Source organism: Peromyscus leucopus, chromosome X (genome assembly GCF_004664715.2).
Source record: "Peromyscus leucopus breed LL Stock chromosome X, UCI_PerLeu_2.1, whole genome shotgun sequence".
Lineage (NCBI taxonomy): Eukaryota > Metazoa > Chordata > Mammalia > Rodentia > Cricetidae > Peromyscus > Peromyscus leucopus.
Window position 1 is genome coordinate 92,199,999 of NC_051083.1, and position 15,347 is coordinate 92,215,345.

Below are 15,347 nucleotides of genomic sequence, written 5' to 3' on the forward strand. Positions count from 1 at the left end.
TTACTGGTCAAATAGAAGCTGGTAAGGCTAAGTCTCAGGTGATGAAGACACTGATAATTCATATATTTATTCTGTAGTTATAATTTCAGCTAAATTTGCTTTTGGAACCTTAGTGTTTAAATTAGCCTTACTTTATTATTTTCAAAAGACTTCCCAAATTGTAATTATTCTTTAGTGTAGCAATTGAAGGAGTCTGACCTCGAAGTGGTAGTGCAAGTTTTCTTGTAACCCTCACCATTGTGTTCATGACTGCCCCTTAAATTTTATGAATATCAAGGGGTAGTCTTCAATGAAAGAAATAGTATATACACTTATATACATATACAGTATATATACAGATGTTTGTATGTAATCTCTGCCTTAAATTTATGGGTATGTAGCATTTTCTATTAATAAGATATGTTAAGAATGCTGGTACTAATTTTCAAGCCATTGAAAAACAACAGCACAATAAGGAACACTGCATTTCCCAGAGGAAGCACACTAAATAATGCTATTTATTTGATTTCTTAAATTAATTAAGAACACAAATCTTTGCCAAGTTGAAATTAGCACATTGAGGGATTTATGTTCTCTCCTGAATTATTTCAAATAGATCTGTGAAGAGAATACAGGTTTAGTTGTGAAGGCATTATAATTTGTTTAGGACAGTTACTTGGGACCTTATTTATGTCTATTTTTATGGTAGCCTGTATTCATTGTCTTGAACCCTTTAACAGATTCTATTAGGGATTCAAGAACATATACGAGTAACAAGTCTCTGAAATTTCTTTTCCCTGTTACAGGCATATGCATTTTAAAAATTGTGACTTCAGACAGTTTATCTTTCTAGTATTTTTGAGTGTTTTATATTTTAAGAAGAATTATTATTCCAGTACAACTATTAATTTCTGTATATTGATATTTCCATAGGTAAAGTGGACAATGAAATCCAATTTATAATTTGGGGCTTTACAATACTCAGTAGAGCTGAGGAAAATTCTTAATATTTTAGAGTACAAAGCCTATCTGATTTGTTAGCATTTTCTACATCTAGTTACAGAAAATTTCAAAGACATAGAACACAAATCATACCTGAAAAAGTAAAGGCCACACTGAACCCCGCATTACAAATGCTGCACTCCTCTCACTACAGCATAGCTTTCAGCTCTTCACAGCCAACAGCTTCCACATAATCAGCAGGCCACAAGATGGCACTACTGAACAATTAGTTTATTTCAGAAAGGTGCTCCTAGATTCTGTAAATGGCTGGTCAAGAATAACAGCAACCTTCTGCAAGACTAATGTCAGTCATTTCCAATGAATTACACTATGACATGGAGAACAGTGACTCAAACGTGGAGAAACTTCACAGGTCTTACATTAAGTGGTCAAGGTCAAAACATAATTGTTATGTTGTAATACTCTTTACCCTGATACATGTGTATTGTTGTTTGTTTTGGCTCTTTGCTCTTTTGGGGGGTTGGGGGCTGACACACAGCTCCCAAATAGATCACACATGGAGGCTTATTCTTCATTATGAATGCCCAACCTTAGCTTGGCTTAGTTTCTAGCCAGCTTTCCTTATCTTAAATTATCCCATCTACTACCTATGGCCTCTGGGCTTTTCCTGTTCTCTTACTTCTGAAAATCTTACTTTTTATCCAGGGCTTGCTGTGTAGCTGGGTGGCTGGGTGGCTGACCCCTGATGTCTTCCTCTTTTCGGGCTCCTAGATCTCTCCCTTTCGCCAGTTTTCTCCTTCTATATATACACTCTGACTGCCAGCCCCACCTATCCTTTCTCCTGCCTTGCTATTGGCCAGTTATTTATTAAAACATCAGGTGTTTTACACAGGTACAGCAACATGACTTCACAGAGTTAAACAAATACAACATAAACAAAAGTAACACACCTTCAAATAATATTCTACCACACATGTGATAAAAGGGACACTTCATTTATTTGTTCTTCACTCCAAGTGTGTAACCCCAGAATAATTACAAGAAAGCATCAGATAAACTAAAGATGAGGTACATTATCCAAAATGGTTGACCAAAAAAAATCTCAAATAAACTGTAATATAGTTTAAAGGAGTATCTTGCCAATATTGACTTTTAATTATTATACTATGGTCAGTGTAATATACTAACATTATAGAAAGCTGAAAAAGAATACATAGGAATTCTGCATTTTTAAACTAATCTGAGCTTGAAATTATTTCATAGTAAATGTTTAAATAAAATCAGTGTACAAGGGAGAACTCTGAAAGTTACCTTAATAGCAACAATTTATAATTATGTATTTTTGAATATACTAGACATCTATGGAAGCTTGTAATGGTTGTGTCTTAACCTAATAAATGGTTTCAAGACCTAGGGTCTAGCTAGTTTCCCTTCAGGAATAGCAAGTAAATTCTTGAAACTCCACTTTAGTGTATAATTGTACTACAAAATAATTGTGTGCAATTATAAAATGAGCATCAATCACAGATCATGAGGCTATTAACAAACTGATTCTTTAGACCATGAGTACAAAGACTTACTGACATTCAAGTACCTCACTAATGTGTGTTTACAAGTATGGTGGTGATGGAGTTCAAATTTTACTCTTAATCAGAGAGATGATATATGATTAATATCTTTGCTAGTATGCCAAATGCTTTATATTTCACAAAATAGTAGTATGAACAGAATAGCAGTTTGACTCATGCATAACCTCTTAGAATCAAAGAAAGGAAAGTTGTAATTCAATGTGCCTACAGAGAAATGCAGGTATAACCAAATAAGGTCGCAATCTGAAGTATAAGGTGAACTTGGAATTTGTAAGAATATTGTTCAACCTAGTATATAGTCCAAGAATAATTTTCTGCTAGAAAACTATCATATAAGGCATTCCACTTAACATACTCATAGTAACACTGGATTGGAATTCTTCTATTACCACAGAATGAAATATTTTTTTAAAAAATCAGCAGTCACAAAATAAACTCTAACTAAAAATTCTATATGTTCACATTAATACTATTATAAATCTATGATTTGCATTTAGGCTAAGACTGTATTGTTAGAAATCAGTGTGATTCCAATAAGAAAAAATCTTTCAGAACATATTTCATAAATGTGTCACTCTTACCAGTGGACATTATGGAAGAAATTGTGTGTATGAAGAAATACTCAGTAGGAAGTTATCTCTGCACAGTACTTATACATGTAGGTCAAAAAGTATAGGGTAAAATGTCTTCTTTTTGTTGTTATCTTTGTTATCTTCAATTGAAGATTTGTGCTTTTCTTTTTTTTTTTTTTTTTTTTTTTTTTTTTGGTTTTTCGAGACAGGGTTTCTCTGTGTAGCTTTGCGCCTTTCCTGGAGCTCACTTGGTAGCCCAGGCTGGCCTCGAACTCACAGAGATCCGCCTGGCTCTGCCTCCCGAGTGCTGGGATTAAAGGCGTGCGCCACCACGCCCGGCGATTTGTGCTTTTCATATGGATTCTTTGGTGAAACACAAATCGAGAATATTACTTATATTAAATAAATAATAATTTTACATGATCAATTGTGTCCACAGATTAATATAGGCACAAACATCTAAGCTACCTAATAAACTTGCTTCATTTTCAGTGAAGTGCTTTGGATTTATATAAATGTTGATAACAGCTATGTTCACTACAAACACATATACCTACTTATTAACATGCTATGACCTTGATTTTATTTAATTATAATATATTTCACTTTATTAGTTTCTTTATAGCTGAGTAAATAACAAACATTTGACATTTTTTTCACTATCCTTTCTATCAGGGACTCCATGAAAAGACTGGTTCGTTAACGGCTGTGAAAGTAATGAATGCCCGGAAGGTAATCAATACTATGTCCTCTCTGTAGTCTGCATGCTTAATACACTGTGTACATGGGATAAACAACTCCAAAAGTATTGTTTTCAAGTCATGATTTTATATACTAGTGAGTTAATATGGAATAATTACAGTTATGTAATCACAGTTAATAATGTATTACACTTACTGGTTAGTTTTATTTCCACATTAAAAATAATTCACTCACACCATAAATTCCAAATACTTGATATTATGAGCCAGTTGGGGAAATACCTATCTTCCCCTCTATTTTCAGTTGATTATCAATTGTTGGGGATAGCAAAGAAGATATTTCCTTTAGTATTGTGTTAATACTGTTCTGCTCTGTCATATTTTTTCTCCAATAATTTCTTTTGAGAATTGAGACCATTAGATCCCCAATGACAGGTAGAAGGGAAGAAGTTGTCAGAGATGCACATTTTTCATATATTTTCTGACAGATAAGCAAGAGAGACAATTTAATTGGCACTGTTCCTGCTAACATTCATAAAACTGTGGCACAGTTCATAATTTATTGTCAAAGAACTTGCAAAGGACTGATTTCTGCCCTCTTTCTTTAGCTTGAGTAATTCACTTTCTCAAAATAATTACATGAACATAACAGAAGTTAAGAAATTTTTATTGCATTCTATCCTAAAGGAAAAATATTTGAAAGACTGTGTAGTTTAATGGAACTGCTGTATGCTACAATGAAATGTTACTTTGAAAATAATGAAGAAAGAGTCAAGTACTTTTCTTTTGCCAGTAAATGTCAAATGTTGCAGACCAATGTGAGATTCAGGGGATTTGGAGGTTTTGTGGATTTATAAACCATAGTTTCCAAATAACCCACCATGTTTTTTTAGTAAGACTCTGTAAAATACTTAATTCCTTGTTTTACCTTAGGAGTTCACATTAAATCTTTGTGGAAATATTTAAAAATTAAGAATATAGATGCTTAATATTTATTGCCTGCATTTGTAAGAGGATAATAACACTTTACTGTTATAAAATTACCATTAATGTGTCAGTTACATCCATTAACATGAGTTTAGTGACCAGTTTACACATGTCATAAGAAACTAAATTTTTAGATTAATACTATTATTGGAAAGCAAAAAAGGAATGAAGTTTTATTGATCTACAATTTAGTGCTAAAGCAGCACAAAGTATTTTGGCAAAAAGGATTGTAAAATCATACTAGTAGGTCTAATAATATTTTCTTGGTTATTTTTCCAGACTCCTTTGCCTGAAATAGGAAGGCGGGTGAGAGTGAATAAATATCAAAAGTCTGTTGGATGGAGATACAGTGTGAGTAGTAAATGTCTTCATTAGCACCTCCATAGTCTTGACTTGAATTTTAGGTTTCAGCTCATTGTTATCTCTACATGGGTTCCCTCTAATATGCTCCTGCTGGAAATGATAAAGTGCATATATTCTACTATTCATATAGATTCACTAATCAAAGTTGAACACTAACATCTGTCAAAGTAGAAGGTGTAGTAAATTATTGGCTGCAGGGGAAAATTAGAGTGTGTCTACAGAGTATAGAACTTTCTCATTGGCAAGCAACTGAGGAAGAGCTGACTGTACCAAGAATGACTTTTTCCTAAAAGTAACCTTAACAAAGTCATTTTTACATGTTACACACCTTCTTTAGAATGAATTTCTGTTGTCCAACTATTTTGGTCACAGACATCATTGCATATGAGCCAAATTATGCTTACTCTTTATATTGCAAAACTAATAGTAGAAAGCCAACATGGTCCCTATCCTAACAGTCTTCAGATATTTGTCCAAAATTCCTGTGTTCAATTCCTGAACGCAGGAAGGACTATGAAACACTTTCTCCTTGCAGAATTTTTGAGATCTCCCCCTTATCCCAATGATGACTGGCTTTAGAATAAGTTCAAGCATACAGAATTATAGTTTTCAAAAGACCTTGTTTTCTATCAAAATATTATATGAGCCTAAAACCAAAAATATTGTACAAATCAATATAAATCATTCATTAATTTTTCTAATTTTCTTTCCTGCAGACAAATAAATAAGGTTCAGATATTTTTCAGCCTTGATGCCTTAATAAATATAGTGTCATGTACATTAAAAATAACTTTCTAATAACACAAACAAACTCATTTAGAGTCTTTCTAGGTATATGAAAAAACCCATTACCAAATACCTTCATGATTTATCTATTACACAACAGGATTTTTGTTTATAATGTATCATAACAGGAAGCAGCTATAACTGGCTTTGGTAGATCAAAAACCCACTAAACAAAAGAAAACTGGAAATTATTTGGTCAATTCTGTTTTCCTCAAAAGTTTATAATAATAAAAACATTTTAAAATCTCCAAGACCTTTCTAGTATTCTTTCCATGTAAAAAGGAGATTTTAATTGTAGCATTGGTAAATTTACAAAGGGAATTCTGGCATCCTTGAGCTGCCTTCTGACAAAAAGCAGGGTATTCAGACTAGTCTGGGATCAACTGGCACAGAGCCAGGAAACACTGGAGCATCATATTACTGGGAGATGTGTGAGAGTTTTAAATTACCCACTTGGCCTGATGGATATTATGTACTTGTGTGTTTCTTACAAGCTCAACTTCCCGTTAATTGAGAGTGGCAAACACACTAATGCTTTCCAAACATATCTGATCTTCATTTATTTGTTTTGGGAGAGTTTACATTTATGTGGGAAACCCACTCTTGGAAGTTTTATTTTTTTTAAGTCATGTATTTTGAATTCTGTGATTATGTTTTAGTAAAGGAACATCGTTGCTAGCTAATCAGTTAGCATCTCTAAATCAGCTTGATTACTTTGGCTAAAAAGTGTGTTAGTTGCACATACATAGATCTCCTATGAAGAAAGAAAAATGTTCATGTCTTCTACTGTATTTTTTAAGTAAATGGAACTTTGGGAAGAGTAAGTAGGTTTCCTACTATGGAAAATCAATGGTAAAAAGAAAAGTATTACTAATACTTTGAGTACTTGCTCTTTTCTAAGATCAACTTATCTTTTGATAGAGTTGTCTTTAGAAACTATGCTTTTTACCTCAATGATCTCACCTAATCAGGTGGATTCGGTTATCAATAAATTGATAATTCTTAAAAGGAGTACTTCAACATCCCCTAAGCACCAGAACCATATCACCATTCTTTATAATTGTATGCTGCCCACCAAAGGATATATAAGGATTCATTGCTATTGATAGATGTGTTTCATGTATTGATAAAAATTTTGAAAGAAAAATTTGCAGTTGTTTAGATTAAAACGAGTTCCACATATGCATGTCTGTAGCTATTGTGTGTATGTATCAGGTCTTACACATGCGCCTTGTGTATTTATCACTTCGGTCTCTAGCTCCTTTACTAGCATTCACAACTCTGACAGAATATGTACTACAACCCTTTAACAAGAATCTATGAAATAATCAGTGAGATTGGATCATTATATGTTTTACAGACATGATGATTAGGAAAACAAAATGTTTATAAGCTTACTTTACAAGATTGACATCAAGTGAACCCATACCTTTAAAATGTATTAAAGGCTAATCACAACTTTTTCTACTAGCTCTATAAATGTAAGAGAAAAAAATCTGACTGAAAATAGATCAAATACCTTAACACGAGAGCTATAAAATGCTTTACAAACCATAACATGATTAGAAAATAACATAAAAGTAAATACTTGTGATTTTGATTTGAAACCAAAAGTACTAAAAATAAAATGATAATATGTTGGACTTTATCAAAAGTAAAAATGTGTTTTCTCCAAAGAAAACATGAAAGTGTAAGGCAACTCAGAGAATGGGTGAACATACTTATAAACCCACTATCTAGTGAGTAATTTGTATCTATAATATATAAAAAAGAAACCTTACATTTATATAATGAAAAAACAACCCAACATTTAAATGTGCAAAGAATTTTTTATTTCAGTGTTTTGCAACACATACACACACACACACACACACACACACACACACACACACACACACACGCCAATAAGAAATTGATAAGATAATTTGAAACTACTTTTTATCGGGGTATTATAAGTTAAACCACACAATACTATCATTTCACTATCAAAGAACAGATTTTACAACTATTGGTGAGTGTGGAACAATCAGAACTTCCTATATATGTTATGTTGGTAAGACAACATAATGCAGTTGCTGTTGAATATGAGTTTGGCATTTCATCATAATATTAACCACACTAGAATCATCAGAATGAAATGAAAGCATGTACATTAAGAAATTTCACACGAGTGCTCATAGAAACATTATTCATAGTACTCAGAAGGTAGAAATAACAAATGTACCCATAATTTGATTGATTGTAAACCAAAATAAATGAAATACTAATACTTTATGAATGGATATTTCATGTATAAACCTCAGAAATAGCTGATCTGAAGAGATTACATATTATAAAATTTCATTTATGCACTTAAGTGACCAAAGTCTATAATATGTGAATTGTATCTCAATAAATTTAGAAAAATATTGACACCATTTATTGAATAATTTCTCAAGGTGTAGTGATACTGTTCTAGGATCACATTATAAGAATTTATGGACTAAGAGATCTTTAGTTCATTCTTTCTTTTTACTCCCAAATTATAATTTTTCAGAGATTTCCATTCACTGTTAATTCTTGAGGTCTTATTTTGAATCACTATAGAACATACTGTTACTATAATATTTTCCTTTATAAATATATTATACTTTTGAGACTAACTGCCACCAATTTACATAGCTTAAAGCTTTCTTGTCTGCTTTTACTGCTTAGGATGAAGAGGAGGATCTCAGGACCGAGCTCAATCTGCTGAGGAAGTACTCTTTCCACAAAAACATTGTGTCCTTCTATGGTGCGTTTTTCAAGCTGAGTCCCCCTGGCTATAGACACCAACTTTGGGTACGTTTTTCTTTGCCTTTGTTTTTTTCATAAGAAAAGTCCAGCGCAATGTGATATTTGCTTTCCTACTAGAAAACTTAAGCCCTCAACTGTTCAAGACAGTACGACAAAATGTATTCTGACTCCTTTAGACTGCATGTTAAGAAATGGAAAGAGTAGCTTAAATGCCCATCTAAGAGCTTTTTGATTGGATGGAGGAGGACCAAAACAAATACTGTTAATTTAAAATTCAAATTGTAAATTATAGCTTTGCTCTTTTTCCTTTTTGCTGGTATCCAGGTGGCGTGATGGGCTAGAAATAATAAACAGATGAGGATAAATTTGAATTAGCAATTGACATGAACAGATAGCTACATATTAGGTGTTTTGACATATGTGCACTTATGTATAAATATAGCTAAATGGTTCATTGATTTGTCATCATGGCTGGGCTATTATAAATTACAGATCAAAAAATAGAAATTTCAGTAACTTATTGGAACCTAGTCTAACTAATCCACAGTTACTAGAATTTTTCCTGTACTCTACTATCTTAGATAATGAGTTTTAGTCAATGATATCTTTAAAAACAGAGTATTTGGGACATAAACTGGGATAACTTTTTTTTAATAACTATAAAAAGTTTTCAGGATCTTCTAGTGTCAATAAAAAGTCCTACTACATTCTACATAATGGATTTTGGGAATTTGGACAATTAACAATGGAGAAATGCTTACAACAACACATTACAATGAAATTCAAACTTTAGCATGAATCGGAAATTTCTGGAGAAATTTCTATAACACAGAATGCTGGCCCACCTTCACAGACTTTTAAATTGAGTAATTCTGGAATATATGTGAAGTGTGGCCTTTCTAGTAAGTCCATAGATGATAGTGATGCTTCTAGTTTAATAACAGCATTCTTCGAACCACCAAATTTAGAGATGTTCAAATTAACCCTGTTTTTCACAGATGTTCAGGGAACTTGAAGTCTCTATTCTCTGATAATCATAGTTGAAACTTTATTAAATAATGTTCCACAACTCCATGGTTACTATATTTAATATTTTTGTGTGTAATATATTTTTCGTAAAATATTACAAATTTAACTTTCACACAATATGTAAAGTTATTAGAAATATTAACTCGTTATCAGATACATTAGTACTTTGTTCATTCAGTCATTCTAGCCCATTAAGAAATGAAAACAAATCTAATCTTAACAATGAGCTGTAGATTCTTTGAAGACTTTCCACATCCAGGCAAACTGGTCTCTCAAATATTCCTTATTTTATTTTCCACTCCAGTCAACAGTCAGGCTTCTTCTCCTCACAAACTTCTTTTTAAGGTCAAGGGCATTTGTTCTTTTATATATATAAACATAAATTATCTTCCTTCTAAGTATCTCAAACTACAACCTACAAAACCTACATGCCATGGATTAGTTCAAATACCACCTGGTAACGAAACATTCAGATGTGCCTCCTGGTTTACCTAATTTCACAAATTCTCATTCCACTGTTGTAATTTCAAAAATATTTTATGGTTTTATGGATCCTCTGCAGATTGTGATGGAGTTATGTGCAGCAGGCTCAGTCACTGATGTGGTGAGGATGACAAGAAATCAGAGTTTAAAAGAAGACTGGATTGCTTATATCTGTCGAGAAATTCTTCAGGTGAGTATTCAAATAATCCTTGCCCCTGATCTTAAAAGAACCTAACTCTAAAACACACACGTGATTTTGTGTGTGTGTGTGTGTGTGTGTGTGTGTGTGTGTGTGTGTGTGTTTATACTGTACACCTGACTAAGAATTTTAGACATAACCTGTGGATAAGGAATCCCCAAAGACCCAAAAGCTCAAATCATAGTTTTGAATGGCTCTCTGTGAGATTCATGCTACTGTGTTCATCAAATCATGGGACTGACATTATGGCTTAATTATTTTTTTAAGCATATAAGACTATCATCATAGATTAAGATGAGGTCTAATCAGGAAAAGTTAGTGTTCTACAACGTGGCCCCAAACCATCTGCAGCCTTTTAAAAGGGCATATATCAATTTGAAAATAGCCCCACATTTCTCCTTACTTCTGACGTTAAATTGGATGAAAGCAATGAGCTTCTTGGTCAGCCAACTTTAATCGGTGTCCAATGCTTAAGTCATTAAAGGTCACCAGAAAAGGATATTAATGAAATAAAGATTACCCTCAACACATTTGGAATGCCATTCTTCCCATTTTGTCTGAATTTATTTGCAATAACAATACAAATGTATTAAGAGTGCAAACCATATACCAAGTTGGGATTTCAGTTCATCACATATTAGTTGTGTGTGACCTTTAATCAATTTCTTGGTTTCCCCAGATCTCATTTTCCTTACCCATAACATAGGAGGACAGCATATTTCCCAAAGGGATTCTAGGATAACTTAGCAGTGACTCCATCTAAACATTTAGCACAATGTCAGACACAGAATAAAATCTCAATAAGTGTATTATTAATGTCTAACTAGTGTGTGACATGATCTCACTGAAGTGCAACACTGCATACCATGGCATGGTCTAGCCAGGTCATGGGGTTCTTTCCGTGGTGAATGGGCTGCCGCCAACGCGGTAAGCCAACCCAAATTGTACACACTTTAAAATGAATTTCCATATTCCCTACAATTCTAGGCCTACAGACCTCACCAGAAAATAGTTTAGACTAAACAAATGTTTGGATAAGAAACAGAACAAAACAGTTCATAGTTAAGATGTCCAGGTCTTTACTGTCATGGCTAGTCAGAAATATAGAGGCTATAAAGGAGGATAGAGTTTCCCAATCTATATAAATATTACTTTTTGGTGTTCTTTTTCTTTCATGAGTATTCTGATTTATTTTCCTTTCCTTATAGCCAAAAGTAGTATTTCTGGGAACTGGTTGTAGTCATTCCAGCCTAAAGAAAGAATTTTGTTTGAAAAACCAAATGTGGACCATTTTTCTTAACAAAAGCTTTTTTTCTCCAAAAGCACTTAAAAGCACTACTAAAAAACTGGAAAAAAAAAAACGTATCTGTATACTTACCTGACTTTTAAAATGTGTATGTATGTACAGGGCTTAGCTCACCTTCATGCACACCGAGTAATTCACCGGGACATCAAAGGCCAAAATGTGCTGCTGACTCATAATGCTGAAGTAAAATTAGGTAAGTTCACTCTGGCAAGGGTTCGATGAGGTAGAAAGTGAAGAAGAATGCCTTTGATCATATCAGTGCCAATATATTATTATTTGGGCTTTATTGAAACTTTGTTTGGCAGGAAATTGGCATTAAAGTAAAAAGGATATGTGCCTAATGATTTCTTTGAAACTGCATATAAACTATCTTTAAATATAATATAAGTTGTACTTTTTGGTCATTTATTGCTTTAAACTATGTTAGAGATAGCTTTCATACTTATTACAGTGATTGAATCATGGTAGGTGTTAAACATTTAAAAAATATTCTTGCCCATAATCGAGCCGTATTTTGAAGACTATAAATAGCTTTCAATTGTTTAGACATAAATTGCCTATTTGCATTTATTCCTTGAAAATATTTGATCAGAAGTGATGTTGCAATAATATGGAAACCAAATTCTGAATTTCCCATTTTCTTGCTAAATAAACAGAACCAGAGGAGAGATTTTGGTCATTAAGAATATTTTATTGAATATTTGTGGAGCAAATGAGATAGTAATTGTGTTTTCTTGAAATAACAGTAGTTTTGAGAAAACGTACCATGTCTCATTTGCATAAGCTACAAAACTGGCAACATCAACTGCACTGAAATACACATTTGAATATACAAGATTGGATACTGCACTGTCAAGCTGTATGTACCATATATTCACATGCTTGGGTCAAGTTGCTGGTAATGCCAAACATTCTTAACATGAAACAGAAATTGCAAGAACAAAGTGTCTTAAATATCTGTTTCAAAGTCTATTCACTAATGTAGATGTACTTTATTCATGAGGTAAATCCTTAAACAGTTTTATTTCGATTCCATAACTTTGTTTTAAGCAATACACATGAACATAACTATAGCCACAGAATTGACAGCAGGGAAGACATTGTAAAATGATAATAATATCCATAATACATTCCTTGCATCATTAAAGAAAATACAAATTATTCTATTGTTGAATTTTATTTTGCTTTTGTTCTTGTTGTTGTTGCTGCTGCTGCTGTTATTTTGAGACAGAGTCTCTCTGTGTAGCTCTGGCTATCCTGGCACTCACTCTGCCAACTAGGTTAGCCTTGAACTCACAGCTCCTCTGGCCTCTGTCTCTTGAGTGCTAGGATTAAAATTGTGCACCACCACACCCAGCTTCATTGTTGAGTTTTCAACTCTATATTTTATCATGATTTTCTTTTCCTTTTAAAAGCTTGTATTTTCCATTATTTCTTGTAGATTTTACCCACTTGCTTTCCCTGCATATATGGGATATATCAGTTTATGGCCTTCCTAGGTATTTATTGGCTTTAAAGTTGGCTATTAGAGAGAGTAGGAAGGTTGAGCTATTATGTAAAGAAATACTTTTTTAAAGTTTAGATAGAGACCAAAGATCTTAAAAAATATTTGGAATATTCCTCCCTCTTGTTAGATACTCTCTGAAAGACTGCCTTAAACTATTAATTTTGTTTCATTTTTCTTTGATTCCACTAAATTATTCAAGCTGCTTTTCAGTTATTTTGTTCACCATCTTCCAGATTCCCAGAAACCATTATAAATTTGAAAATCTACTTCATATTTCATCCCTGTCTTATTGTTTTTGGAATTAATAACCCCAGTCTATTTCAGCCCTTTTCTGTCTGTTTCTCAGGATACCATACTAAATATTTTCTTACAATGTATCCCACAAATGAATAAGAAACTGAACTTTTATAACACAAAACTAAGATATAGACAGTCCAGATAATTTTGTACCTGATTCAGAAGACCTGTATACTTATTTAACTTATATCAGGAAGCTCACTTTTCCTTATCAGTGGAATTGGAGTTTCAGATGTCAGGCGTGAGACTTCCTTCCTAACTGTTAACAGTACTTACATTACTAAGATGTGGCTTGTAGTGCTATTTATCCTCCAGCTTGGTGGCAGTTCCAAGCTCTACATATGCCATATGCCACATTTTGGTAATCAGTGGAACTTTATTTTTAATATTCATGATAAACATTTATCCAAACCTACGTTAAATTTATAACAGCACTGTTGGGTCTCATTCCAACATAAATAGCAGCTAAAGCTCATTTCCCAGTATTCCTGGAGAAGACGTCTTGGTAAAGTTTTCTGGGCCAGAAAGAAAATTTGTTATCCATTGCGGCTTTTGTATTGCCTTTCCAAGTTAAAGCAATAACTTATTGAGATTTGTGTTCCTGATTAATTATTTTGACATATGTAGTGGATTTTGGAGTGAGTGCCCAAGTGAGCAGAACAAATGGAAGGAGAAATAGCTTCATTGGTACGCCATACTGGATGGCCCCTGAGGTGATTAATTGTGATGAGGACCCAAGACGCTCCTATGATTACAGAGTGAGTATCATAGTTCAGACAGTGGATTCAGATTTGAAAAAAAAAATGTTGACTACATTTATCTTATTTTATTTTTAAGATTTATTTTATTTATGTGTATCTATGTGTCTCTGTGAGTGTATACACACATTTGTGTGCAGGTGTCCATAGGGGACAGAAAATAGTATGGAATGCCCCATAGCTGGAATTACAATTAGTTGTCAGTCAGGTAACCATGAGTGCTGGGATCTGAATCTAGGTCTTCATGATTAAGCAGCAAGTGATTTTAACCACTGAACTATCTCTTTAGCCCCAACTATATCTATTTTAATGATAAGAGGATAAAAAGTAGATCTTCCTTTTAAATAACCTCTAATCAGAAATAGTAGTCTCTATTCCTATATGTGGTTTCATAGTATGCATAAGAATAATATTTTCTAAAAATGAAGACAAAGTAGAACATTGGCACTTTTTCAGACTCAGGAAAGAATATCTAGCTCAAGTTGTTGGCAACTTCTTTATAAAAATATATTAGATGGCTTTATTTGGAAATTTAACTTCCAAGAACAGAGGCATTTCTAAACTCAATAAAATGAAGCCAGGACTGGGGTCTCAAGACTGTAATCCCAACTACTTGGGCGGTTAAGGCAGGAGTATTAGGCCTGCTTGAGCTACAAAGTGAGTTCAAGGCCAGCTTTGTATCAAAATTAAGAGTGAAAAATATGGTTGATGATACTGGCCAGTAGGTCTAACATTCATGAGGCCCTACGTTTAATCACCAGTTCCACATGTAAAGAATAAATGTAAGGCAAATAATTAATCCTTGTAAATTCAAAGATAAAAATAATAATTTAATTACTTGGTATACTGGAGAAAATCTTTAGCATTTGGCTCATTTCCAGAACCACAGAAAATCAGTGGAATAAACAAATGAACATTTCTACTGAAATCTCAAATTGAAATGCACATGTATACGTATATGTATACAAACATATGTTCCAAAAAGTCAATATGGAAAAAAACAAAAGTCCTCATTTGCTAGAAACTAGAGAAACTTCTCTCACTTGCCACATC

The 15,347-nt window shown here is 33.1% G+C and overlaps 1 protein-coding gene across 3 annotated transcripts in view; it reads left to right on the forward strand.

Moving 5' to 3' along the window:
* Window positions 1–15,347, forward strand: part of Nrk (Nik related kinase) — a 105,800-nt gene that overhangs the window by 43,819 nt on the left and 46,634 nt on the right. For all 3 annotated transcript variants that reach the window (XM_037198989.1, XM_037198990.1, XM_037198988.1), the window contains exons 3-8: window positions 3,779–3,835; window positions 5,071–5,142; window positions 8,635–8,760; window positions 10,307–10,417; window positions 11,835–11,925; window positions 14,164–14,294. In XM_037198989.1, coding sequence (XP_037054884.1) covers window positions 3,779–3,835; window positions 5,071–5,142; window positions 8,635–8,760; window positions 10,307–10,417; window positions 11,835–11,925; window positions 14,164–14,294 — 588 coding nt within the window. The remainder of the gene's footprint in view (window positions 1–3,778; window positions 3,836–5,070; window positions 5,143–8,634; window positions 8,761–10,306; window positions 10,418–11,834; window positions 11,926–14,163; window positions 14,295–15,347) is intronic.